Source organism: Ceratotherium simum, chromosome 6 (assembly GCF_057802395.1).
Source record: "Ceratotherium simum simum isolate JZ-2026a chromosome 6, ASM5780239v1, whole genome shotgun sequence".
Taxonomy (NCBI): Eukaryota; Metazoa; Chordata; class Mammalia; order Perissodactyla; family Rhinocerotidae; genus Ceratotherium; species Ceratotherium simum.
The window spans coordinates 32,116,449-32,141,632 of record NC_141905.1 but is presented as its reverse complement, the minus strand read 5'-3'; the positions used below and the strand labels follow the sequence as shown (position 1 = coordinate 32,141,632).

Sequence of the window (25,184 nt, the reverse complement as noted above, 5' to 3'; positions counted from 1 at the left end):
GGAAAGGGTTGGGACAGCCAGGAGTAGGACATCCAGAGGACACTGGGCCAGGCAGGGAGTGGCCCTGTCTTCTGTCTCCCCCTGCCTAGGGAGGCCAATCAGGAGAGACCATAACCTCACCCTTTGTGGCTGCCCTGAGGTACTCATTATCCTCTTTGGGGGATGAAAGAAAAAGGTCAGGTGTCTCCAGGGCCTGCTTATCTCTGGGACTTGGACCTCTGCGGGGGTCTTGCCTCACACGCTCATTGTGGGGTTTTTCCTATCTCTGCTTCACATACACACCACAGAATGGGAGATGCTGTTGATGGATCCTATCAGAGAAGCTTCTCGCAAGGAGATTTTGAGGTCAGGATTAAGAGGCCTTAGTAGAAATTTCTGCCAGAGAGAAATCGTGCTTGACTAGGTGGCTCAGCCTTTGGAGGGCCTGGAGGGGCCTGACATGATCTGATTTGTGTTGTAACAAGCCAGCTCTGGCTGCTGGGAGGTGACAGGATTGGTGGGGCTTAAGTCTGGACTCTCTCCCCTATAGGGTCAGCCCTGCAGGAGCCCACCTCAGCCTGAGCTCTGGAAGTCTGCCCTGGATTGGAGAGGTCCCTTCTGTTCTGCATACCTGGAGCTGGGCCTCAGCTGATCAAATTCTATCCTCAGCCTCCTCATCGGTACAGTCCCCAGTGCACTGTGAGAAGATTAAATGTGTTACTATGTGAAAAGTGCTTAGCTCAGTGCCTGCTCATATTTTGCATGTGAGTGATTATTGTAATTACACCCAGCCTCATGAACACAGATGGACACCTGGGTGTGTCCTGGCTCCCTCCCCTTTACCAGCCTGCCTTGTGCCTCGATTCTCACCTGTGGGGATGGTAAGGCCAAAGTGGCAGAGTTGTATGAGGATCAGATCTCACACCCACACCCTGCCTGGCACATAGTAGCACCCTCTTCACCTAAGATCAAAGAAAATGGGTTTAAGATTTCTCAGGAACATTTTGCTCCTGCCATTTTTCCTTCCTGATTTCCCAATTGTCCACCCTCTCACGGCTACCTGCTCCCAAGCTTCCCATCCTTCAGTTCCTAGATCTAGTGTGTCTCCTTGTAGCTTCTGTCTCAACTAAGATTACCCCTTTGGCCCTTGTTCCAGCCCTCTGCCTCTGGGAAATGGCGTATCCCTTTAAGGACTTCTAACTTTACCACACCCGAATGGCAAGAGCATGGGCACCACTGGGTGCCTGTCTTTGTTCTTTATTGCCACGTGGCAGGCCTTCACACGGATGTGCTTATTTGATCCTCTGTGTTCCTAGGAGATTGGTGCCATTATCACCCCATTTAAAAGACAGAAAAACTGAGGCACAAGTGATTAAACAACTTGCCTGACCTCACAGCTAGGAAGTGGCAGGTTTCAAGTCTCAGTCTAAGCCCCAGCTCCCAGCAGCTCCATTTTCTTGCCACTGTATGACCCTAATGTTTAGAACCCATAGGAATTGGGAAGAGGAACATCTTCTTTGTCCTATGAGTGTCAGAGCTTTATTTGTTTGCCTTTTTTTAATCAAAAGATATTTTACTCCAGAGTTGGAGGAGTCTCAAATTTCCCCTGGTTCTATTCTGCTGGTGTTTCATCTCCTTCTAAGGAAGGCATTCTTTCTCAATCTCATTGAACTCTCTTATACTCAGAAATAGGCATATTTTCTCTTGCCCTATCACCTGTGGAGATGGCAAACTGCCGATCAACATGTTCTTTCACATGCTTGCAAGTAGTCTTGCGATGTCTCAGAATCTCCCGGAGCCCGTTCTTCTCTGAAGCAAGGAGGACCTGGCCCCTTTCCACCAGGCTGGTTTCGTGGCCCTGGCCCTGAGAAAAGTGTTCGGAGTTTTCCAGACTCTCTTCTTCCACTGGTTACGCACTGGACAATGAGGGTCACACGGGGTCCAAAGTGTCGGGGGAAGAGGGAGAATCTCCCTCTGCCCTTTCCCTTAAGGTTCTTCTGGCTGGCCAAATAATCAACAAGACAGGTTAGCAGGAGAAAATAATACCAAGTTTAATAACATGTATACATGGGAGAAAGCAGGGACACTGCGTTTCTCAACACAATAGCAGAAATTCTCGTCTTAAATATCATTTTCAGCCAATGACAAAGGAGGATTTTGGGGGTGGGGGGAGTCAGTTACAGGAGATTACCACTAAAGCACAGTAAACAAGAGTAAGGTTATTATGTAGCTCAAGGCCTCACCTTCCACATTGACAAATTACTAAAAATGAGCTCATCCCCCTCTCTTCTCCAAACAGAGAGGGAGATACCTTTACAAATGGAGATTTCCCTTATAAATGTAAATGATTGTCTGGCAACTCTTCGCAGGGTAATCCAGAGAATGTGGCCAGAGAGACAGAACTTCTGATAAGAGGGGCTTGTTGGTGCCTTTCCTATTGTAACATTTACCCTATGTTATCTTTACAGCCATCATGATAGATCTGTTCCAGGAAGGAGCTACCATGTCAAATTCTTTAGGCAGTTAGTGGGGGAGGTCAAATGTCCCTAGAGAAAACAACCAAGGTAAAGAGATAGATTTCAGGGTGGCCAAATCTTGATCTCCCACAAAAGCAAGCTGTACTGGGGTCCTCTGCTCCTGCTCAGAATTTTATTTTAGCTTAATTTCTTATTTTCATATTCCAGAACATTTAGAAATGAAATATAAGTGTAAAGAAGTAGGGGAAAAAAGTCATCCCTAAGACCTCCTCTTCTGACATTTTTATATAGATTAGAGTTTATGTTAAACCTGAGGGCCTGCCTATGTGCTGGGCACTGAGGGCCTGTGGCAAGGACACAGGCCTTACCCTGAGGTTCTTACAACCTGAGCTGGTACGCAGCGAGAACAGCTTTGAACAATTTCCATTTTGACCAGTATTTACTGAACATCTACTGTGACCAGGGATTCTTCTGTGCACTGGGGGCACATCAGCGAATGAAAGATTCCTGTCCTCAGTAGGGAAGGCAGATATTTAGTTGATAAATTTTTTGTTAGTGACACGAGTCGATTCTGACTCCTAGCGACTCTGTGTACGGCAGAGCCCTGCCTGGTCTTTTTGCACCATCTTCTCATCTTCTGGCGCTATGTAAGACAATGCTCTGCTGCTCTTCACAGGGTTTTCATGGCCAATTTTTTTGGAAGTGGGTGGCGAGGTCCTTCTTCCTAGTCTGGAAGCTCCGCTGAAACTTGTTCACCATGGTGACCCTGCTAGTATTTGAAATACCGGTGGCATGGCTTTCAGCATCACAGCAACACGCAGCCGCCACAGTATGACAACCAACAGATGGGTGATGTGGTTCTCCGACCAGGGAAACGAACCCAGGCCACAGTGTGAGAGCACGAATCTTAACCACTAGACCACCAGGGCTGCCTGACAAAGCTATAGAAAAAAGACAAGGAAGGGGGCTGGGGTGCAGGATGTGTGTGGAGAGGCTGCATATTAAATGGGGGTCAGGGTCTTAAATCTTAAGAAGGTCAGATTTGAGTCAAGACTTGAAAAAGGTGAGAGATTTAGCCATTCGGGTATGAACAGGGCATTTCAGGCAGCGGGAATAGCTAAAGCCTCAAAGAAACAAAATCCAATACAAACATCAGGAAGGGGCCACCCAAAAGATAAGGAGTCTGAGAAAGGGCCAGGGGGAGGGAGGAAGGGGGGCTTGCATGCCTATGCTAATTGCATTGTGTCTGCCCTGTTGGGTGGGGTGATGTACCCAACCCTGGCGACCAGGCTCTGCCAAAACCTCTGGGCCAACGGAAATCAACTCCGATCCAGGCTCTTTCACAACCAGGCCAGGGTCTTGAGTAAGCCGCATGCTCCCTGTGCCTCAATGGCCACATCTGTAAAAGAAGATAGGCAACATCTGGCGGCTCCCTGGTCTTCTGCCAGCCAGCCCGCTGAGTACACTTTGTCATAATAATAGCAGTAATAGTAATAACAATAATAGTAGTAATAATAATAATGTTACAAATAAGATGGTAATTGCAGCATCTTTCCAGGGTGAATAAGTTAATTATTCTTATTGTTGAGATTTTTTAAAAATCAAAAGCAAGGCCATCTAACTTCTGTTGTTTCTGAGGAAAAGAAAGGCAAGAGCATGGCCTTTGGTCAGGAAAAAAAAACTGAGGTGAAAGAGGCAAAAGGCTTCCTCTCACCAGCATTTAACGGTCTTCCCTTTGTGGGAACTGCACTCCCAGGGCCCCTCTCGGCTGCTCCCTGGAGTGTTTCCTTAGCCGAGCTTCAGAACATCTGCAAGCAGCCAACTGTCAGTTTGGGAAGGTTTGGGAAGTATTATGCAAAAGGTGAAAAAACGGTCTTTGACAAATTAAAAAAAGATAAATCCTGGCAAGTTTCCTAGCCTTTAGGCTATAGGAGCCAGAAATGCAAAATTGTGTTCTCACTATCCACTGAGTTGCTACAAGGAGGGATTTGAAAGCACTGTATTGTCAGACACTTGGTTTTGCCCAAACTCCAGGACTCGGGGCCTTGTGGGTAGGGGCTGTCCCTACCCACGACAGACAGGAGTGTTTCGTTTTTCTAGTGACAGGGCAGAGGTGGGATGGGCTTGCTAGGGAAACAGGGCTAACAAAGACAAGCACCCCCCTCCCCAGAAAGTTCATCCAGAAAGGAGAGCTTAGGTGAGGGGTCACAGAACAAGTAGGAGTCAGGATCTGAAGTCAGATTGCCAAAAGTCAAATCCCATCTGCACTTACACCTCTCTGTGCCTCAGTTTCCTCATTTGTATAATAGGTATAAAAATGATGCCTACTTCAGAGGGCAGTTATGATGATCAAGTGAATTAATACACAGGAAGTCTTTAGAATGGGAAGCAGCCAACAGTGGGTGCTTTTGTCTTTGGGTTACATGGGTTCTTTCTAACTCATGTCTGAGTGTTTTTTATTGACAGCTGCCTATATAGGGGACATTTTCCATGTGAGCACACTTTCAGGTCATGCATCTCTCTTCTTTCTAACTGATATTTCCCTTATTTTTAAAAGAGCCACCATTTTCTAAGCCAACACTGTCTAATAGAAATGTAATGCAAGCTGCAAATGTAGGCCACCATATGTGATTTCAAATTTTCTAGTAGCCACATTTAAAAAAGTAAAATGAAACAGATGAAATTAATTTTAATAATGTTTTTAACTCAATATATCCAAAATATTATCATTTCAACATAAAATCAATGTAAAAATTATTAATGAGATTTTATGTTCTTTTTTCCTTACTACATCTTTGAAATCCAATGTATGTTTTACAAATACAGCACATCTCAATTCAGACTAGCCACATTTCAGGTGCTCAACAGCCACATGTGGCTACCACGTTGGACAATGCAGTTCTAAATGACAGGAAGATGGTTCTTGGCAGGGAGCTTGGGTAAGCTAGTCAGGCTGGGTCCTGACTCTCCCAATCAGCACTATGACAACCAGGAAGGCCTCTGGGATGGGGGTCTTCTGGTCTTGTGGAGCAAGGAGGATCTCAATGCAAGCCCTACAATCGAAGAGTGTGGTTTTGAACTGGGATCTATTGAGCAAGCTCTTGCTTGACCCTAACGGTCTTTTCCTCCCTCCCCACCAACCCCATCCTCCAACTCCATCTGTCTTGAAGATTAAATTTTAAAATTAGTTTATTGATGATTATCATCCTCTATTAAGAAGCAAATGTTGGGACAATACCTTCATTGAGTATCAATTGAGACTGAGGTTATTGAGATAGAGATTAGGATGGGAAGCAGAATGCCTTTTTGGATTTTGTTTGGAAGCTCTGAGAAGTGGCACTGTTTAAAAGCCAGCAGCGATAGGAAAGCCCTGCAGAGCTGATTCTGCAGGGGCCTTGCCTTTAATGAGCCCTGTCAGCACAAGTCACTTAGCTCTAATGGGAACCTCCTTAACCAAAGGCAGCAGGTATGAAAGTGAGAGCAGACACCAATGTTCTGGGTACCTTGGGTCCGGATTTTTCTAAATGAATAATTATGAAACTGAAAACTACATCAGGAGTCCCTTAAAGTAGGAATTTTGCGGACTTGTCCTGCCCATCCACTCCCAGCAGCCCAGAAGAAGGAGAGACCACCCCCTCTTCCCCTGAGGAAATGCCCTTTGATCCTATTCAAGGAGATTTCAGTTTGGTCTTTAAAGTAGACTGAGCCTTGGGGAAGCCTGGCTTCATTTTGAGGACAGGACCTCCTCTCTTCATCTCTCCTCTCTCATTCTGTTGTTTTAGGGTGAATTTGCACATCTTTCCTCCAATTCTTTATTATAAGTGTGTTTGAAGGGGATCTCATTTTCCTAGCTCCAACTTCTTCGAAAGAATGGAAGAAAGAAAGGAAGAGCTCACTTTCACTCCATGAGTTAGTAGTATTATTACCTCTGTGGATACTCTAAAATATGTAAAGAAACTATTTTTGTTTCATTTGTGATGAGATTGAACTATCTACTTGACCCACAAATGTTCTTTCCCTTCTGTCTTCCTGACTACTACTTTTTTCCAGTCTATAGTATTCCCAGATACATTGCCTTGAGGATAATCACTTTTTTTTTTTTGAGGAAGATTGGCCCTGCCCTAACATCTGTTGCCAATCTTCCTCTTTTTTTTGCATCCCAAAGCCCCAGTACATAGTTGTGTATCATAGTTGTAGAGTTGTAGCTCTTCTTTATGGGACGACGCCTCAGCATGTCCTGATGAAAAGTGAGTAGGTCCGCACCCAGGATCCCCACTGGTGAACTGCGGCCCAGTGAAGCGGAATGCGTGAACTTAGCAGCTAAACCACCGGGCGGTCCCGGGAAAATCACTTTTATCAGGCAATTCCTGAATGCTGATCTCTGCCCCAACCTCTTTAGTCTCATTGTGCCCCAAGGGAGGTTATCCAAAGAACATTCTCCATTAATAGTTTCTTTTTTTTTAAGTTAAATTTTTGTCAACAATCAAAATGTTTTTGAGTGTTTTTTTTTCTTGATTACTAATATGATACAATTTAATTTTGTTCCACAAACTTTGGCATAGTCTGGAAAGGATAAAGAAGAAACATTTGTCATCCTACTGTCTAGAAAACACTACTGTTAACTTTTTGGTAATCAACAGTTATTTGAGCCCATTATATTCTATACCAGTTGAAACTATATCCCTGGAATAATCTAGGTGTGAAGACAAGACTAGCACATGCAACAAACTAGAATTCATTCATTCAGTGACTTGGGGGAATGTACAGAAACACGTTAAACTAATCTAGAAGTTTATCCATTTGAGGATATCATCAAGTAAAGGTCATCAAATGTAGAGCAAATCACTGAAGTCAGAAGAGCAACTGATTCTAGCAGTAGATACTATCTTTTTGGATGGAGGGTGGACAATATCGTTTCATTCTTCAGCAGTGGTTAAAAGTTAAAATTCTCCAAGAGAAAAATATTTACTATCTCAGTTTAATAACTATGACAAAACTTTGAAGCTTCTAAATACCATTTCACTAAGTGATTCTGTTCATTTTTCATGTTTATGAGAAAGATCAAAAAAAAGGAGCCCAGAGTCTGGCAAAAAATAAGAACCAACTAAAGTGAAGTAACTTAATTTGTGAATGTGGTCAGCCTCAGAGGATTGAAATCAAAAGGCCGTTGAAGATCTGGTTGGTGTTCTGTGGTTACAAATTAAGTGGAGAGAATTTCTCTCTTCCTTAGTGACCAATAACCTTAAATATAATTGCGGGTATGTGAGTGGAATTTCAGTATGTGTGTTTTTGGGAGTAGGAGTGAGGTTGGGTTGTGAAGCCTAGGAAATATTGTCACTCTGTTTGGGAACTTGGATAGTTTGCTTATCTGCAGAGGGAGCTCAGTCTTGAGGTGGCAAATTGATGGATGGGTTACGAATTGGCTGGAATCGACAACCAAGTTAGTTCTGGGGACATCCGTGGGGCCAGAGAGTGCCACAAGGTAGGGTATAAAATAAAAGCAATATGAGGAGATGAGAGGGAACCCAGTGTGCTGGCGAGTGGCATGTGCCACTTTGAATTACCAGGGCAGGACGTAGCAGGGTAATCTCTGCATGGAAGTTGATGAGGGATTTGTCCTTTATTTTACGTCCCACTTGCCACTCTTCTACTACCCACTTTTCCATAGTAAGCATTTATTAATTTTTTAATTAGAAAATGTAATTTACTAAAGACAAAAAAATTTAGAATAGTACTGATAGTATGTCTTGGGAAAAAGATAAAACTTAACAAGTCAAATAAGGACTTCCTTTCTTGATTCATTTTCAAAGGGTCTGGTTCCCCCTAATCCACGTGTCCACTCCTGTTCCCTCATGTCTAAAATTTTCCCTAAGAGATTTCTTTCCAATATTTTTGATCTCTGTGAAAATATTCCCAAGAGAAGTAACACATACCCCTGTTCCCAGTTGTTTATATCAATAATATCCAGCATGTGGCTCTTCCATTGCAACTTTTGGTTCTTCAAAGCCCTATAATTTTGGCATTGGAATGTCATATTCTACTAAACTCAAGATAGCACTTGAGAAGTTCTTTTATGCCTTTTTTTTTTTTTAAATAGAACTTATTTTTTAGAGCAGTTTTAGGTTCACAGCAAAACTGAGCAAAAGGTACAGAGATTTCCTATATACCCCCTGCCTCCTCTTTTTCTTCTCATCAAACTGTACACCCAAACTATGGTGGGGAGCTCTTTCCCTCTCCCATTCCCAGTCCAAGATTAAAATACTGAAGTTCTCAAACTTTTAGGTACTTGGCAACACCTGGGGCGGCTTCTGGACTAGGGCAGTGGAGACCTTCCACAAGGGGGGATCCTGCTCCTGGGAAACTGGATGTGTGGCTACAGTGATGAGAAGGGAGGAGCTAGTGAAGGAGCCACTGGCCCAGCTGGGATGCCCGTGAGCCTGTGCCCATTCCCAGGACATCCACGAGCAGAAGTATCAAGATACTTTTCTGTCTCGGCCACAGCCTCCCCATTTACTAAAGGGGAGGAGGTGGAAATGAGAGTAAAACTGAAAGAATGGGAAACTCAAAGGTGCTGAGATCCATAAATAAAGGAGGAGCTTTTAAAAGTATATATATTTTTTCCTGCAAGATCCTTTTTAAGTCAGGAGATGTTTTCTTATTTACATTGACTTCAAATAAGATTAAGATATCTTTCTAAAAGGTTGATTCTTTTTTTGTGTGTGTGCGGAGGATCAGCCCTGAGCTAACATCCATGCCAATCCTCCTCTTTTTGCTGAGGAAGACTGGCTCTGAGCTAACATCTATTGCCAATCCTCCTCCTTTTTTCCCCAAAGCCCCAGTAGATAGTTGTATGTCATAGTTGCACATCCTTCTAGTTGCTGTATGTGGGACACGGCCTCAGCACGGCCGGAGAAGCGGTGCGTCGGTGCACACCCAGGATCCGAACCCGGGCCGCCAGCAGCGGAGCGAGCGCACTTAACTGCTAAGCCATGGGGCCGGCCCCCGGTTGATTCTTTAAAAAGTGTTTTATTATGGAAATTCTCCAACATGTATTAAAGTAGGAAGACTAGTATAAAGAACCTCCATCTGCCCACTGCTCAGTTCAGCAATTATCAGCCCACTGCTATACCTCTCTCATTCCCCCTCCTCAGACTGGATTATTTAGAAGCGAATCCCAGTCATTTTCTCATTCCAAAATTACTGAAAGGAAGACTTCTGATGATTTACAAATCTTAATCTTGTTTCCTCATCATTCTTCATCTGTCACGGCACTTTGAATTAAGAAACTTGAGCTCTAGACCTGGTTTTGCCACTCACCAGCTGCGTGACCAGCAGCAAGTCATGTACCTTTCTGGACTTGCACTTTTCCCACCTGAGCGGGTGAAGTAGATGATGTCTAAGGTCTCTTCTAAGCTCATCCTTGAAGCCTCCAGAGACATATAGATTTGGTACAGGATCTATTTGCTGTTTGTTTTTCTGGTGCAGCGCCCAGTTCAAAGTCAAGACCTTCTGAGTGAAGACTCAAGTCCCAGAGGCTGCCAAGTGGAGGAATCTTTGAGTTGGAGCTTTAAAAAAGAAAAGAACCTTGGAGCCGTCCCTTGGAGCAGTTTTGTGCTGCCCTCAGTATCTCTTCTGACAACCTCAATTCATCTTAACAAGTATTCTGCTGAGATGTGAGCTGGGAAGGTTCAAGTACTGCAAAGAGATCCCCCCTTTACAAAGACCGTCCTGAGACCAACAGCTACTGAAAAATGATATTTATATTGCTTTCGGGGAATTACGTTACTTTCTTAGACAACAAAAACCTGATATCTGTCCTGTCCCAGGGTGATTGTTAAGGAATAAGGATACTCATTTTACAGGCAAATCAATTGAGTGTGAAGTAAAGTAGGTGCATTTAAAGTTGCCTAGTAAATGAAGGGTTGTCAGGAATAGAATTTGTCTTTTAAAATTTTTTTTTTTTTTTCCCCCAAAGCCCCAGTAGATAGTTGTATGTCACAGCTGCACATCCTTCTAGTTGCTGTATGGGGGATGTGGCCTCAGCATGGCCAGAGAAGCGGTGCGTTGGTGCGCGCCCGGGATCCGAACCCGGGCTGCCAGCATCGGAGCGCACGCACTTAACCGCTAAGCCACGGGGCCGGCCCAAGAATTTGTCTTTTAAAATTATGCAAAATATGCTTATTGTAGAGGTTGAAGTTTAGGGAAATATAGGGATTCCCTTTGGTTAATGGAGGAAACTGCACAGGAAGATGGTCCCCAGCCCAGAGAAGCGTTGCCAACACGACCCTCGCAGTGTGTGCCATGGGCTTTTGTGGGCATCCTCTCATTGGTTTCCCACACCATCGTTAGAACTAGATTGATGATGGGGCCAGCCCGGTGGCGCAAGCGGTTAAGTGCACACGTTCCGCTGTGGCGGCCCGGGGTTCGCCGGTTCGGATCCCGGGTGTGCACCGACGCACCGCTTGTTAAGCCATGCTGTGGCGGCGTCCCATATAAAGTGGAGGAAGATGGGCATGGATGTTAGCCCAGGGCCAGTCTTCCTCAGCAAAAAAAGAGGAGGATTGGCATCGGAAGTTAGCTCAGGGCTGGTCCTCCTCACAAAAAAAAAAAAAAAAAAAAAGAACTAGATTGACGGGAGCCAAGAGTAGGTGGTCCGGCACCTCTCAGCTGGTCAGTGAGGGAGATAAGCTCGGAACCTGGGCTTCTGGCTGCCACGTGCATTTGTCCTGCTCCTCTATAGCTTGAAGAGAACTAGGGAAATGAAACTGGAGGGAGGCGACTTGCAAAAAGAAATCCTTGGCTGTCAGTGTAGTGGGAGAAGCACAAATGCTTATGAATGCTGCAAATTTTTTTAAAACATCACCATGACCCAGAGAAGGAAAAAATGAAGTACCCAAGTGGAAAAAGCCTCCAAAATTACCATTTTAAAGCACAAGCTCTAATCAGCTCAGACGTTTTTCAGGGAACGTATTGAAGCTATTGACAGAAATTATTGTTTTGGTGCCAGGGTGATAATTGGGAGATAGGGTTAAAAGGGACCAAAGATGAGAGCTGTTATTTCAAGCTGAAACCAGTATTCTGTAGCAGGGAACTCCTTGGGTTTGTGAGTTTTGGGGTTGGTGACTGCACTCGAAGGAGTCCCTGGACACACTTCCAGCTGGTTCTGAGGGGGGTCAAAATGTGCATTCTTTGTAACCCTTGTGGACTTGCACCACAGCTGCTCAGCTATTAGATTCTGAGGCCTGTCCTTAGCAGGAAATGGTAAAGGAATCAGCAGGAAGCCGAAAACAAGGGAAAGGAAACTCCTCCCTCCTGTCAAAGGACAGGGAAGAGTGAGGGTGAAAATGAAAAGTGGGAGCTGTAGGTACAGACGTGTTGAAACGGAGAGTGGTTGAATGCTGAATGGAAGTAAGGAAAAAGTATGTGCCCCAAGAGCAAGGACACGTGATAAACTGTTGTGTTCACTGTGTGACTTTACTGTGGAGCCTGTACCCGGTGTTCCTCAGTCCTCCAGAAGTCTGCTCACGATCCCCAGGACCTGGGAAAATGCTGTTCCTTTATTCGCAGGGGGCAGTGGTTTGCACGTTTTTTGTGGTCCAGCAGCCCACTACGAGTACACCCTCCCCTTGTTTCTGATTTCTGGCTTATTTGAGGCCAGAGGACCCAAAAATCAAGTTGAAAAATTTTACCAGGAGAAAGGATGAAAGTATAAATGGAATCAAATCATAAGAAATACTCAGTGTGAAAGGGCAGAGGAATGCAAAGTCATTTTTCTATTTTACCCAGTTCTTCATAACCCAAAATCCTCCCTGTATTCTTGAGGTAGAGGGAGAGCTGGTGATCCAATGGAAGAAATTGAGCCCGATAAGAAGAAACCGGTTATCTGAAATCTGACAACACTTTCTTGTAAATTAGAACTCAGCTTTGAAGTTCCACTTCTTTAGCTTGGCTCAGCAAGTTATGCTGCTCCTGATGAAAAAGACAATTATGAATATTTTATGTTGAAGGTGCTCAGTGATGAAAAGGCAGCACCTAGCTCCCTCATCTCATTGACAGTGCGCTGGACCCTTCATGTGAGCCATCTCGTGTTTAGCTTTTTACCTGATGAAAGGAAAAACAAACTGTGCTGAATGCTGATTCTACTGTTTTAGCGGGGAAAAAAAATTTCTGCCAGGCAAGTGGCAAACAACAAAACTTGAAAAAGCAGACCTGGGGAGAGTCCAGTGCAGTTTCATAATGGGTATGAATAGTTATTCTGCTGCCTTTTTTTAATCTTTCTGAGTTTTGATGTAGATCTCTTTCTATTTGTTCAGGAAATTGTGACGTGTTTTCTGGGCAGGGTTTGAGGTTTTGGAACCTTTTCTAAAAGGGACAGAGAGCACCCTGCTACATTTCCTAATCGTGAGGTTGGCGTCCAGGCCATAGAGCTGAAGCGAGCTGGCCACGATGCAGGTGCTTCTCCAGGGCAGTAGGCTGATCCTGGCTCTCGCCCTCATCCTCGTTTTGGATTCTTCCATTCAAGGTAAGACTCAGAAATCTTGTCCCCCTGTAATCTCCTTTGTAAGCCTCAGTGTCCACACAAATGATTCTATTCACTTTAAGGTACAGAATGTATTCTATTGTGGAAGAGTAAGCAAAGAAAAAGGATTTGGGGTGTCTGAACTCCCTAATGTGAGTTTGGTTAAGTTTGGTTCCAGGAAAAATTAAACTCTGAGGCAAGTGTGTCCTTGTAAACTCTTACGATGATTGAAATGCGCTATTTTATATTTGGATGAAAATGTATGGTTCATAAATTTTTAAAAGCTCAAGAAAGGAATATAGAAAATGACCCATGTGTCTGTTGCATAGAGGAGATGGCACCTTTGAGTGGTTTGGAGATCTACCTACTGCCAAGTATCTACGTCAATCCCAAGTTTTAATACATTACAGTGGTGTCATAATTATTGTAACACTGGGAAATTCTATGTTTTTAATCAGCAAATTTGACTGCGTGTATTTTTTCTTCTTTTTTTTAACTTGGTTCTTAGTGGAAATTCAATTATGGTTAGACACAGTTAATGCAAACCCTCTCAGATTTTAAAGAGAAGCCAAAGAATTTTAGTATTTGTGCTGTTGCTCAGAGAAACATCACATTTGGAAATTTCTGTTAAAAACCTAAGCTTCTCTATCATTTAGGGTTGTTTAGTCAGACTGAAACAACTTAAAACCTTTAATGACAAAGGAAACGAAAATGATCAGTTTGTAAGAAAAATACAATTTCTTCTTTGGTAAATAAAGGATCATGTCTAAATAAGGCAGAAGGTCATGGCCTGATAAATAGATGGGAGAATTTATAGTAGAAAAACATTAAGTTCCCCCAAATCGTAAAGGAAATACTGAGTCATAGTGACACACATCCTGGATTTGTTTCTTCAAAGTGACTTCTAGTTGACTCGTTTTTACTTCTGGTGGAAATGAAATTGTACAGATGATCTCAGATATATTTATTATGTATTGGAAATTTATAAAGTCACTCTCATCTTATATGATTGTTGAAGAAAACAGCAGCAAGTAATGTTGCTGAAACTTTTCCACTAATCTTCTAAAGTATAAAACATTGTTGATTGTAGGGAGCAGGTGGATCTTTTAGGGAAAATCTTCAGCTTGATGAAATAATTCCCCAATGTGTGCTGACAAGATCCAGAGCAGTGAGGTCCGTGTTTGTAGCATAGACTTGAGTGACCAGTTGGTGCTGGGTCTACCCCAACCAGAATGATATGTCTTTATATCGTCAAAATTTCCCAGAAATGTCACATTCCCCACTAAAATTCAAGAGGTAAAACTAGAATTAAAACAAAGACATTCCTTATGTAGTAGGTATTCATCAGAAAGAAGTTGGGCCGGCCCTGTGGCTTGGTGGTTAAGTGCGCGCGCTGCGATGCTGGTGGCCCGGGTTCGGATCCCGGGTGCGCATCGAGGCACCACTTCTCTGTCCATCCTGAGGCCGAGGCACCACTTCTCTGTCCATCCTGAGGCCGAGTCCCACATACAGCAACTAGAAGGGTGTGCAGGGCCGGCCCGTGGCTTAGCGGTTAAGTGCACGCGCTCTGCTGCCGGCGGCCCGGGTTCGGATCCCGGGTGCGCACCGACGCACCGCTCCTCCGGCCATGCTGAGGCCGCGTCCCACATACGGCAACTAGAAGGATGTGCAGCTATGACAGACAACTATCTACTGGGGCTTTGGGGGAAAAATAAATAAATAAAATCTTTAAAAAAAAAAAAAAAGAAGGGTGTGCAGCTGTGACATACAACTATCTACTGGGGCTTTGGGGGCAAAAAATAAATAAAATCTTTAAAAAAAAAAAAAAGAAAGAAGTGAAGAAAGGGACCATTATGAAATTGTATAAAGTACAAGCATTTATGTCATCATCTGGCAAGTTTAGCTCTTTGTGGAGAAGGAACCAAAAACGAGAGAATGAATGAACTAAAAAATTAGGGTGTTTCCAAAGGAGAAGTACACTTGGTGTTGGAATTAAGGGTTTCTGCCCACATCTGAATAAGAAGGGAAACAGACGTCCACCCACAGCTGTGTGTAAGTGATGGCAGCTCAAGGCTGCAGTGCAGAGAGCCATGCCACTATTTCACCATACATCCATGTGATGCCAGATATGATTCGATAGCTTTCTTTCCCCACCATTGAAAAATTTTTACTTACTCCATTGGTTTGACTGAACTGATCAAATTAACTAGGCTTTTGGCTTGCTTTTACTGAACATATTCAAAACATCTAAGGTATTAGTTTGCTAGGGCTGCCATAACAAAGTACCACAGACTGGGAGACTTAAATAACAGAAGTTTATTTCTGCACAGTTCTGGAGGCTAGAAGTCCAAGATCAAGGTGTCCGCAGGGTTAGTATCATTCTGAAGCCTCTCTCCTCGGCTGGTAGATGGCCGTCCTCTCTCTGTCTCTTCCCATGGTCTTTCCTATGTGTGTGTCTGTGTCCCAATCTCCTCTTCTTATTATGGTTATACCATATTGGATTAAGCCTCCTTCATATGACCTCCTTTCCCCCTAATTGCCTCTTTTAAGGCCCTATCTCCAAATACAGCTCCATTCTGAGGTACTGGAAGTTAGGACTTCAACATATGAATTGGGAGGGGGACACAATTCGGCCTGTATCGGTTACTATAAGTCAAACCCAAGTAAAGACATGGTGTAATACTATGTCTTCTGAGTGCAAAGAAATGGAAGTTTGGCAATGTGTGGGAGACCCTGGAGAGCACCGATGACTAATAGATTTAACGTAGAGCTCCAGGGGATTATTGATGAGGCCTGTCAATCCTAAACTCTTTTATTGCTTCTTTTTTTCAAAGATGCCCATAAAGAGAGAAAACGGAAAATCTGTGAGGAGGTGTGGCCAAGGGGGTCAGGGCCAGACCATGTGTTCACTCTACACTGTCTCCTAGATGACAGTAACGATATTGATTCCACCCATGTATGCTGCTGTTTGACTGTAAAATGATTTCCCATCTATTCTCTGGTAAATGACCATCACACTCCCTACGAGGAGGAATTAACACCAATTTATAGAGGAGAAAACTGGATCTTAGATGCATCATCTCATTCGCTCTTTATATCAATCTCTTGCAAAAAGTTTATGAGACTTGCCCAAGGCTCTTTACAACTAATTAGTGGCAGAACCGGTGAGCTGATTTCAAGGTCAGAGTTAACTTTCTACGGCAACTTGGCTGTCTCCTAGGTGGATTAGAGGTTTTCTTTATTTAAAACAAAAATCCTTGCTTTGACTGTAGCCCTTGCTATAAAGCTTACCACTGAGTTGAGGGATAGAGAGGGAGAAATTGAAAGTAAACTTAGAGCTTTTTATAGCTTGTCAAACCACGCAAGGGCGGGGGAACCCTATCCATCTTGTGGAATTGATTGGCCAGTAGGAAGCAACTTCAGCTTAGATAGTGAAGTCTGTTTGAATGCTACCAAACAATGAATCAAAACGGTCCCTGCCCACATAGCAGTTTCTGCTTAAGTTTTTCTACCACATCTGCAGTAAGTCTCCATTAAGAATATGAAATTAGTAAATTGTGATGATGATGGGAAAAAATTGGTACTATAATTTAAAAAGATACAGATTACGAGGGTGAGTTATTTGCTGTGGTTATGTTTGTTCATAGTATTTTGGTAAAGCAGGACTAATAACTGTGTGTGTGTATGTGTGTGAGAGAGACAGAGAGGTGAGGGGGATGATGAGTGAGGAAAGGAATTCTAAATAAAAACCATTCTTTTCCTTGGAATCCACCACAAAATTAACCAGCAGACCCCATAAGCGGGGCCTTTTAGGAAGATAACTTTTCTGTCCATGAGCATACTCCCTTTTATTTTTTAAATTATGGCAATCATAAGACATTTCTCTCAAGCAAGACAGAGTCAAGATACTCCCACAACATCAGGGGCTGGAACTGTTGAATTTTCACATCCTACCAACACCCTTGAATAGATATGTCAGGAACTTTGTCTCTATAACCATGTTCTTTATTTCAAAGTAGATTTAGAATAAACAGTCCCAAAGTAGATAAAGTTTTTTTGGGGGAGACTTCCACCTCTGATTTCTTTATAAATTTTTAAACAGCTTTATTGAGATAGAGTTCACATACCATACAATTCACCCCTTTAAAGTGTACAATTCAATGGTTTTTTAGTATATTCACAGATGTGTGCAACCATCACCATAGGCAATTTTAGAACATTTTCATCACCTCAAAAAAGAAATCCCTCTTTATAAATTTTAAAAGCTGAGATTCTGAACTCTGGGAGGAATTTTGTATTTTAGAATTTTTTCTTTTTTACTTATTTACCAAAGTTGTATTTGTTATACCAGTGAAGAGATGTGGTCTTTCACCTGGATGCATCCTCATAAAGCATAAGTTTTATTTTTCTGTTTAACTTCCCACCTATGCAAACATTTCCTCAGCTTGATATCCAGCACATCAGCTGAGTGTAGAGGAGAATGTTTAGACCTGCTCTGTCGAAAGGCACGAGACACTTGTGGCTACTGAGCATTTGAAATGTGTGAAATGTGGCGAGTCCAAATTGAGACATGCTGTAAGTGCAAAATATACGCTAGATTTGAAGTCTTAATATGAAAAAAAGAATGTAAAATATCCCTTAAATTTTATATTGTTTAAATGTTAAATGACAATATTTGAATATATTGGTTTAAATAAAATGTATTAACATTAATTTCACTTGTTTCTTTTCACTTTTTAAAATATGACTGAATGACGTTGAAAAGTCCGCATGTGGTTCGTCTTAACGTTTCTATTGGACAGCGCTGGTCTAGAAGCAGAGAGTGTGAAGACATCGCCCTCTGCTGGAAGAGATGTTGCATGTTTATCTCACCTACAGGCTTCTAAGGAGCAATTCCATGACAAACATGCTGCTTCAGGAAAGAATCAGAGAAGGAGAAAGAATGAGCTAAAACGTATTAAATACCTCCCATGTGCAAAGGCTTGTGCTAGGTGTTTCATATACTTTTACCTCGGTTAAACAGGAACTCTTGGGGCCGGCCAGGTGGTGCAAGCAGTTAAGTGTGCGCGCTTCACTGCGGCGGCCTGGGGTCTGCCGGTTCGGATCCTGGCTGCGCACTGACACACTGCTTGGCAAGCCATGCTGTGGCGGCGTCCCATATAAAGTGGAGGAAGATGGGCACAGACGTTAGCCCAGGGCCAGTCTTCCTCAGCATAAAAAAAAAGAGGAGGATTGGCAGATGTTAGCACAGGGCTGATCTCTTCACAAAAAAAAAAAACAAACAGGAACTCTTTGGGATACTGTTACTCACATTTGAAAGATGAGTAATTGAGAATCAAAGAGGTACTAAATGGTAGAACAGGAATTTAAACTCTGGTCTCTCTACAAGCTGTCCACTCTCAGAGATAGGTCGTTGTCATCCTCTTCATCAGAGAAACTAGCATCTAATGAGCTCTGACCATGGTGCTATGTACTATTCTAAGAACCTAACATTTATATCTCATTATTTGATCTATTACTGTCCCCATTTTATGGATGAGGAAAATGAGGTACAGGGCGGTTAAGTAAACTGGTCAAGGTCACACAGCTAGTAAGGGGCAGACGTGATGTCATCTTGCTACTTTACTTCTAGCCTCCAGGCAGTGACAGAGCTAACCCATTTTGGATGACTAGCTGCCCCAGACCAGACATTGTAAGCTATATTCAGGAACCATGGGGAAGATTGTGATAGAATAGTAGTTAGGAAGGCAGAAAGGCAGGAAGGCAGGAAGGTGGGAAGGAGGGAAAGAAGGAAGGAAGAAAGGAAGAAGAAGGAAGACAAAAAAAGGGAGAATATTTAGAGTCTTTCTTTTGTTTATGTTTTAAAATATTTTTTATTACAGTAATTTAGAAAACAAATGAGAAAAAATCACCAAGAGTCTACCACTATAGTCATTTTTGTGTATTTCCTTCCATTCCCCCCGATATCTGCTTACGTAGTTGCATTAACAACTATTATGTGTACAGAGTGGTATTCTGCTTTTTTCACTCAGTTTTAAATATAGATTTTCCTATGATGCTACATAGTCTTTTCCATAACTACTGCTTTTCTTACCATTTGGTTAATATTCTCTCATATGAATGCCTCATAATTTATCTGAGTATTTTCTATTATTTTGATTATTTAGTTATTTCCTGTTTCCCTATTTTAAATAACACTAAGGTGAACAGCTTCATGTATTTTTTATATATTACATTTTATCTATCTATATCTCTCTATATAGATATATATAAATACATATCATGTATATCTTAATGATGTGATAACTTGGCAATGCTGCATTTATAAAATTAATCAGAGATACTAGCTAGGACAACATTGAGTATGAATAGACATAATGGAGAGTGATGAGGAAAGAGGACATTTTGAGAAAGTTCTGTGGTTCTGCAGTCTTTTAAGAACAAAGTCCTTGGCCATCCTATAGAGATGTACAGTGAACCTGACCTCGGTAGAGGTTCCAGTTTTCAACCACTGATGGTTGCTGTCACAAAAGAACAGGATACAACTTGTGTATGCTATCCTAGAAACAGAGACACTCAGGGGAAAAAACATCAAAACTCCAAAATTCATTATCTCTGGGGGGTTGAGTAATGAGATTAGGGGGTAATTTTTCTTTTCTTTTGTTTGCTACATTTTCCAAAATTTTCTATAATGAATACATATTCCTTTTCTAACACAAATTTTATTTTTAAAAATTGCAACAAAAGCAGTCCAGATGTAAGTAATATTTAAATAGACTCTCCATTTTGAGGAGAGAGTAATGTGAAAGGTAGCGACCCTTCTCAACTAGTGCCTGAGTTAAAACAAAGTCAAGAAACCCTTTGACAAGTTGCTGTATGAGACCATTTATATAAAATTCTAGAAAATGCAAACTAATCTATAATGACAGAAAGCAGATTAATGGTTGTGGGAGTTGAGGGAGAGTCAGGAGGAGGGAGGGAAAAGGGCAGGATTACAAAGGGGCACAAAGAAACTTTGGAGGGTGTTGGATATGTTCAGACTCTTGATTGTGGTGATGGTTCCATGGGTGTATACACATGTCAAAACCTGAAGTTGTACACTTTAAATATTACAGCTTATTGTATGTCAATTCCACCTTAACGAAGCTGTTAAAGAATAAAAATAATTAATTTTGAGTAAATAATGCATACATATAGCTTAAAACTCAAAAGGATATGCAGTGAAAAGTCAATGTCCTTTCTTCCACTGTCTTCCAGCCACCAATTCCCTCCACAAAGGCAATCAGTTTGCTGTGTATCTTTTCAGAGGTGTTCTGTGCATATAAGCATATATGTTAATATATTCTTAAAAACACAAACACACACAAATGGTAACACACAATGCATAGTGTTCCTTAATTTTTTTTACTTAATTATATAACTTAGAGACTATTCTATATCAGTACCCAGGGAGCTGCACTGCCTCATTCTTTTAACAGCTGTATAGTTTCTTGGCTATAACTTAATTTACTATCATTTAATTTTCCAATCTGTTGCTATTACAAAAAATGCTGCAGTGATTGTCCATAGCACTGTTTTTTGTTTTGTTTCTTTCTTAAATAGTTGTTATCATTTACATTTTGATCTGTACAGGACAACAATGTGATGGGCTTTAAAACCACCTTTCCTGCCATTCAAGAATTCTAGACAAGCCCCTTCTTGCTAGATGAATATTAACAGCACTTATGTGAATAAAGTAAGTGCTTGGGGGCGGGGAGGAGATGACGCGTTTGGAACGGTGGTGAAGTAATTCTCACCACCAGGCGTCCATCCTTGCTGAATTGAGGAAAGAAGAATGTATTTCAGGAACTAATAAAGGATCTCCTGTATAGCCTCATAACACCAGATTTGGAGTCTTTTCTGTAGAAATTAAACACAAAAGAAGCTGTGACAGACTAGGATATTCCAACCTGTCGCTCCCTCTGTGAATAGAGAAGCCTTGTTCTTTTGTTTTTTGTTTTTTTTTAGATTTTATTTTTATTTATTTTCCCCCCAAAGCCCCAGTAGATAGTTGTATGTCATAGCTGCACATCCTTCTAGTTGCTGTATGTGGGACGCGGCCTCAGCATGGCCAGAGAAGCGGTGCGTCGGTGCGCGCCTGGGATCCGAACCCGGGCCGCCAGCAGTGGAGCGCGCGCACTTAACCGCTAAGCCACGGGGCTGGCCCCAGCCTTGTTCTTTTGAAATCTCTGACTAGATCTGAGGGCAAACAAAGAGGCTAAGTTTTTGTCTACTTTTCATTCCTAAGAACGCCATATGGCCCTAAAGAACAAGGGCTCTATAATGTCTCGGGTACTACTTGGTGTATTCCTTAACCTGTCTGAACATGATTTGACTCGTCTCTATAAGAAGAAGCAGGCTTTGGGGGCAGATACAGGTTTGAATCCTGGGTCGTCTACTTAGCACCTGTATGGCCTCAGTTTTCCTGTGTGTAAAATGAAGATAATAGTACAAAAATAATAATAATTAATATTATCAAGTGTTTACTGTGTGCCTGACACTATGTTAAGGTCTTTACATGCATTTTCTCATTTAATTTTGGTGACCAGCATATGAAAAAGAGATGTTATTAGTACCTTTGTCTTATAGCAGGGGCTCAGGGAAGTGAAGGTTTCACAGTTCTCAGTGACAGAACTGGGACTTCCCTCCCAGTGGCTGATTGCCGAAGCCTCTTCTTACCGTAAACCCTGAGCGACTTTATAGGGGTGTTGTGAGAAGGACAAACGATGTATATAAAAGTCTGGCATGTAGTGGGTGCTCCTGTTACATTAATGATCATAAAGCCTGTCCATACCTTACCTTCTACCAAATTTAGAAACTATTTAATTAAAAATTTCTTAGGGATAGAATGATTAGAAGCTGTGTAAGAGATACTTGTTAACCACGTGTATTCCTTTTTTGGGCAGGTATTCCTGTGCAGAGAGCCAGGTACCAGTGGGTCCGCTGCAGTCCCGACAGTAATTCTGCAAACTGCATTGATGAAAAAGGACCAGTGTTTGATCTACTGCCCGGTGAATCCAACAGAATCCTCCCTCCCAGGACTGGCCCTTTTTCGTAAGTGGACTGTCTCTGATTTTACTTTCACCAACCTCTGTTGAGCTCTTGGCATGGAGGTGGGAGGGTTGTCCAGAGGTTTTTTCTTCAGGCTCTTGCTTTGGTGGTTTGGTTTTCTTCTCTGGGATTCCATGGCCCCACCTTATCCTGGATTTCCTTCTTCCCTGGCTTGTTCTTTCTCCTCCACTTGATATTTAATATGTTGGTGTGGCCGTGGCTCTGTCCTGGGCCTCTTTTCTATCTGCATGCTTTCTTTAGGTGACCTCATCCTGTTCCATGGCTTTTAATAGCAAATAAATACAATGTGTGTGTGCATGTGTGTGTGTGTGTGTGTGTGTGTGTGTGTGTAACTACCAAATCTGTATTTGCAGCTCTGACCCTTTTCCCTGACCTCATAGTCTAAACCTCATAGCCACCTGGTCTATTACTTTACACTAGTCTATTTCATTTCTCTGTATAGCATTTAGTACCACCTAATATTTTCCTGATTTATTTATTCACATGTTATTATCTGTCTTCCCCAATAAGTTATAAACTCGAGCAGGGACCTCATCTCTCTGTTCCCATTCTATCCCAGGTACTCAGAACACTGATCACCTGTTCAATAAATATTTATCGACTGCATGCATGAATGAAACTCTTAATCTGTTGTATGGCTTGTGGTTTATTATTTTCATGGAGAAAATGACCCATAGTCTGTGAAACTCAACTTTTGCCTCTAATGCTTTGTTGCCTTGTTCTGCCACTGAGGGCTGGCACCATTGCTCTGGTCTCTTGGTGCTGAGTGGACTTCTAAGCTCCACACTGAACTTCTAAGCTGAATGCACGCACTTATTTTTTGGGAGCAAATTGAATGTTAATATGCTGGCAAACATAATGCTTAACTTGTTAAAAAAATTCTTAAGAGCAAGCTTTGTTGAAGCACTGTGAATTATTAGAAGTTTTGCAGAAATTTTAAATTAGGAAAAAATGTAATCTATCTAGGATGACTTATCTGTTTGTCTTTTCTTTAGTGGGAGAAAAAGAGGTCTTTTTTTAAAAATAAATGACTCCTTAAGTAAATTCCAAATGTAAAATTGCTATGCTAGTGATAAGAAAACCAGCATTGTTTATGTGAACCTGCAACGGGTAGATATGGAACCGATAAATGCAAAGAGCTAGGTACAATAAATACATATAGGCAAAGACGTGGAAAGGTCTGACTTGTTTTTTGTTTTAAAGCATTGAATAACTGGGAAACTTATCACTTTTATTTTGAGCAACTGGGTGACTGCATTTATTTTCTTATCTTAAAAAAATTGTTATGGTTATCTTCCTTATGTCTCAAACTTTACTGTGTTTTTTTTTTTCATTTTTCTCTCTTACTTCAGAATGACAAGATCCCAGAACTTGAATGATGTCTTCCCTCTCTCTGAGGACTATTCTGGATCAGGCTCCGGCTCTGGAGCAGGATCTGGCAGTGGCTCTGGAAATGGCTTCCTAACAGACATCGAGCAGGAATACCAACCAGTAGATGAAAATGATGCTTTTTATTACAAGTTTAGGTCTAGGGAGAGAAATCTGCCCTCAGACAACCAGGACTTGGGTCAAGATGGACCAGAAGAGAATTTTATTATATAAAAGAGAAGGTCTCCTACCTTGATGCCAGGCAATGTATTCAGTATATTTTGTGTACCATGGTTAAAAGATTAATTTTGGGACAAAAAGTTTTATAGAAATTTTAAAACACCTGAAAAAGTTTAAGTTTTATCACTTTTTTTTCTCATGAATTCTTAAAGCTTCCGTTATCTATCCTATTGTCCTGGAAAACACCTATGTTTCCTTTGTATCACATTCAACCAACATCACTATGAATTAACTAGACTCTTCATGTCTATAAAATTGCTTTAAAGAATAAATTACACTGTGTTTATTTTTTTTTTTTTTTTTTTTTTTTTTTTTTTTTTTAAAGATTTTATTTATTCAGTTTTTTCCCCCCAAAGCCCCAGTAGATAGTTGTATGTCATAGGTTCACATCCTTCTAGTTGCTGTACGTGGGACTCGGCCTCACGTTGGACGGAGAAGTGGTGCCTCGGGGCGCTCCCGGGATCCGAACCCGGGCCGCCAGCATCAGAGCGCGCACACTTAACCGCTAAGCCACGGAGCCGGCCCCAAATTACACTGTTTTTAAAAAATTCAGTTTGAGAAGCAAATTGACAGGCAGGAGTTCATACTGAAGTCTTCAGGAAGCTGATGCTGATTGTGAATTATAGATATACCCCTTTTGTTATGAAAAAACCCAGATGAAACACACAGTGAATTTAGAGTGGGCATCTGACATGTTTTACAGTGTGAAGTGTATTGTTCTAATGTTACTATTGATGTGTTTGCAGAGCTAGTGGACATCCTTTGTTTAGAAGTATAATTGCTGTTACAATTAGAAACTTAAGACCCAAATTAAAGCACATTGTGCTCTCAGGACCTCACACCACTTTCCCTTTTCTTGTGGATATCTGTGTATTTTCAAATGTTCCTCTATTAAAGCAGAAGTATAATCAAAGGGTTAAGCTGTTTGGGATCTCTTGTTGTAAACTCATGAAATAATTATTTTTGTTCAGATGTTTCTAGAAGTCTCATCAACAAAATGTCTGTAAAATTATTTTACAGTGAGAGCAAATTTTCTAACTAGAATCAAATCCTATTAACTGGCAGATAAAGAAAACAATCATGCTGCAGCGAGAGGGTTATTCTCGTCCAAGCACTTCTTCTCGAAGGCTATTCCCATCTCTCTTCCTCTTGGTTCTGAAAAGCTTGTCAGCATCATTGTCACGGATCCTGTTCTGTATCGTCTAGATCCCCTCTTCACAATTGAGGACTTACTCAAATTAATCTCTGCTGAAGAGAGCCACCTTGTCCAAGGTCATACCTCTTTCTCAGGGCAGCCTGCACCCAGCGACTGGTTGATGTGGGTGTATGAATGCCAGGCCCCTCCCTGAACTTGGAGCAACTCAGAAGGGCCATCACAGATTCAGAGCTCCTGGAGGGGTCAACTGAGGCTTTGTTGGCACTGCTATGCAGCTCAATGTCTTCCTTTACATAGTTTTGCTTCCTTCCTTTCCCCTCACAGGTGACTATCC

General features: G+C 41.9%; 1 protein-coding gene across 3 annotated transcripts in view; it reads left to right on the top strand.

Annotated features, from left to right (window-relative positions):
• The window catches only part of SRGN (serglycin), a 31,353-nt gene extending 7,373 nt beyond the window's left edge, over window positions 1-23,980 (top strand). Inside the window, exons 2-5 of one of the 3 annotated variants that reach the window (XM_087432105.1) lie at window positions 530-659; window positions 12,770-12,978; window positions 21,921-22,068; window positions 23,439-23,980. In XM_087432105.1, coding sequence (XP_087288231.1) covers window positions 12,903-12,978; window positions 21,921-22,068; window positions 23,439-23,688 — 474 coding nt within the window. In that variant the 5' untranslated portion in view covers window positions 530-659; window positions 12,770-12,902 and the 3' untranslated portion in view covers window positions 23,689-23,980. Of the gene's footprint in view, window positions 1-529; window positions 744-12,769; window positions 12,979-21,920; window positions 22,069-23,438 lie in introns of all 3 variants that reach the window. The other 2 variants (XM_087432104.1, XM_004427046.3) reach the window with 2 other exon arrangements.
• Window positions 23,981-25,184: the final 1,204 nt, after the last annotated feature.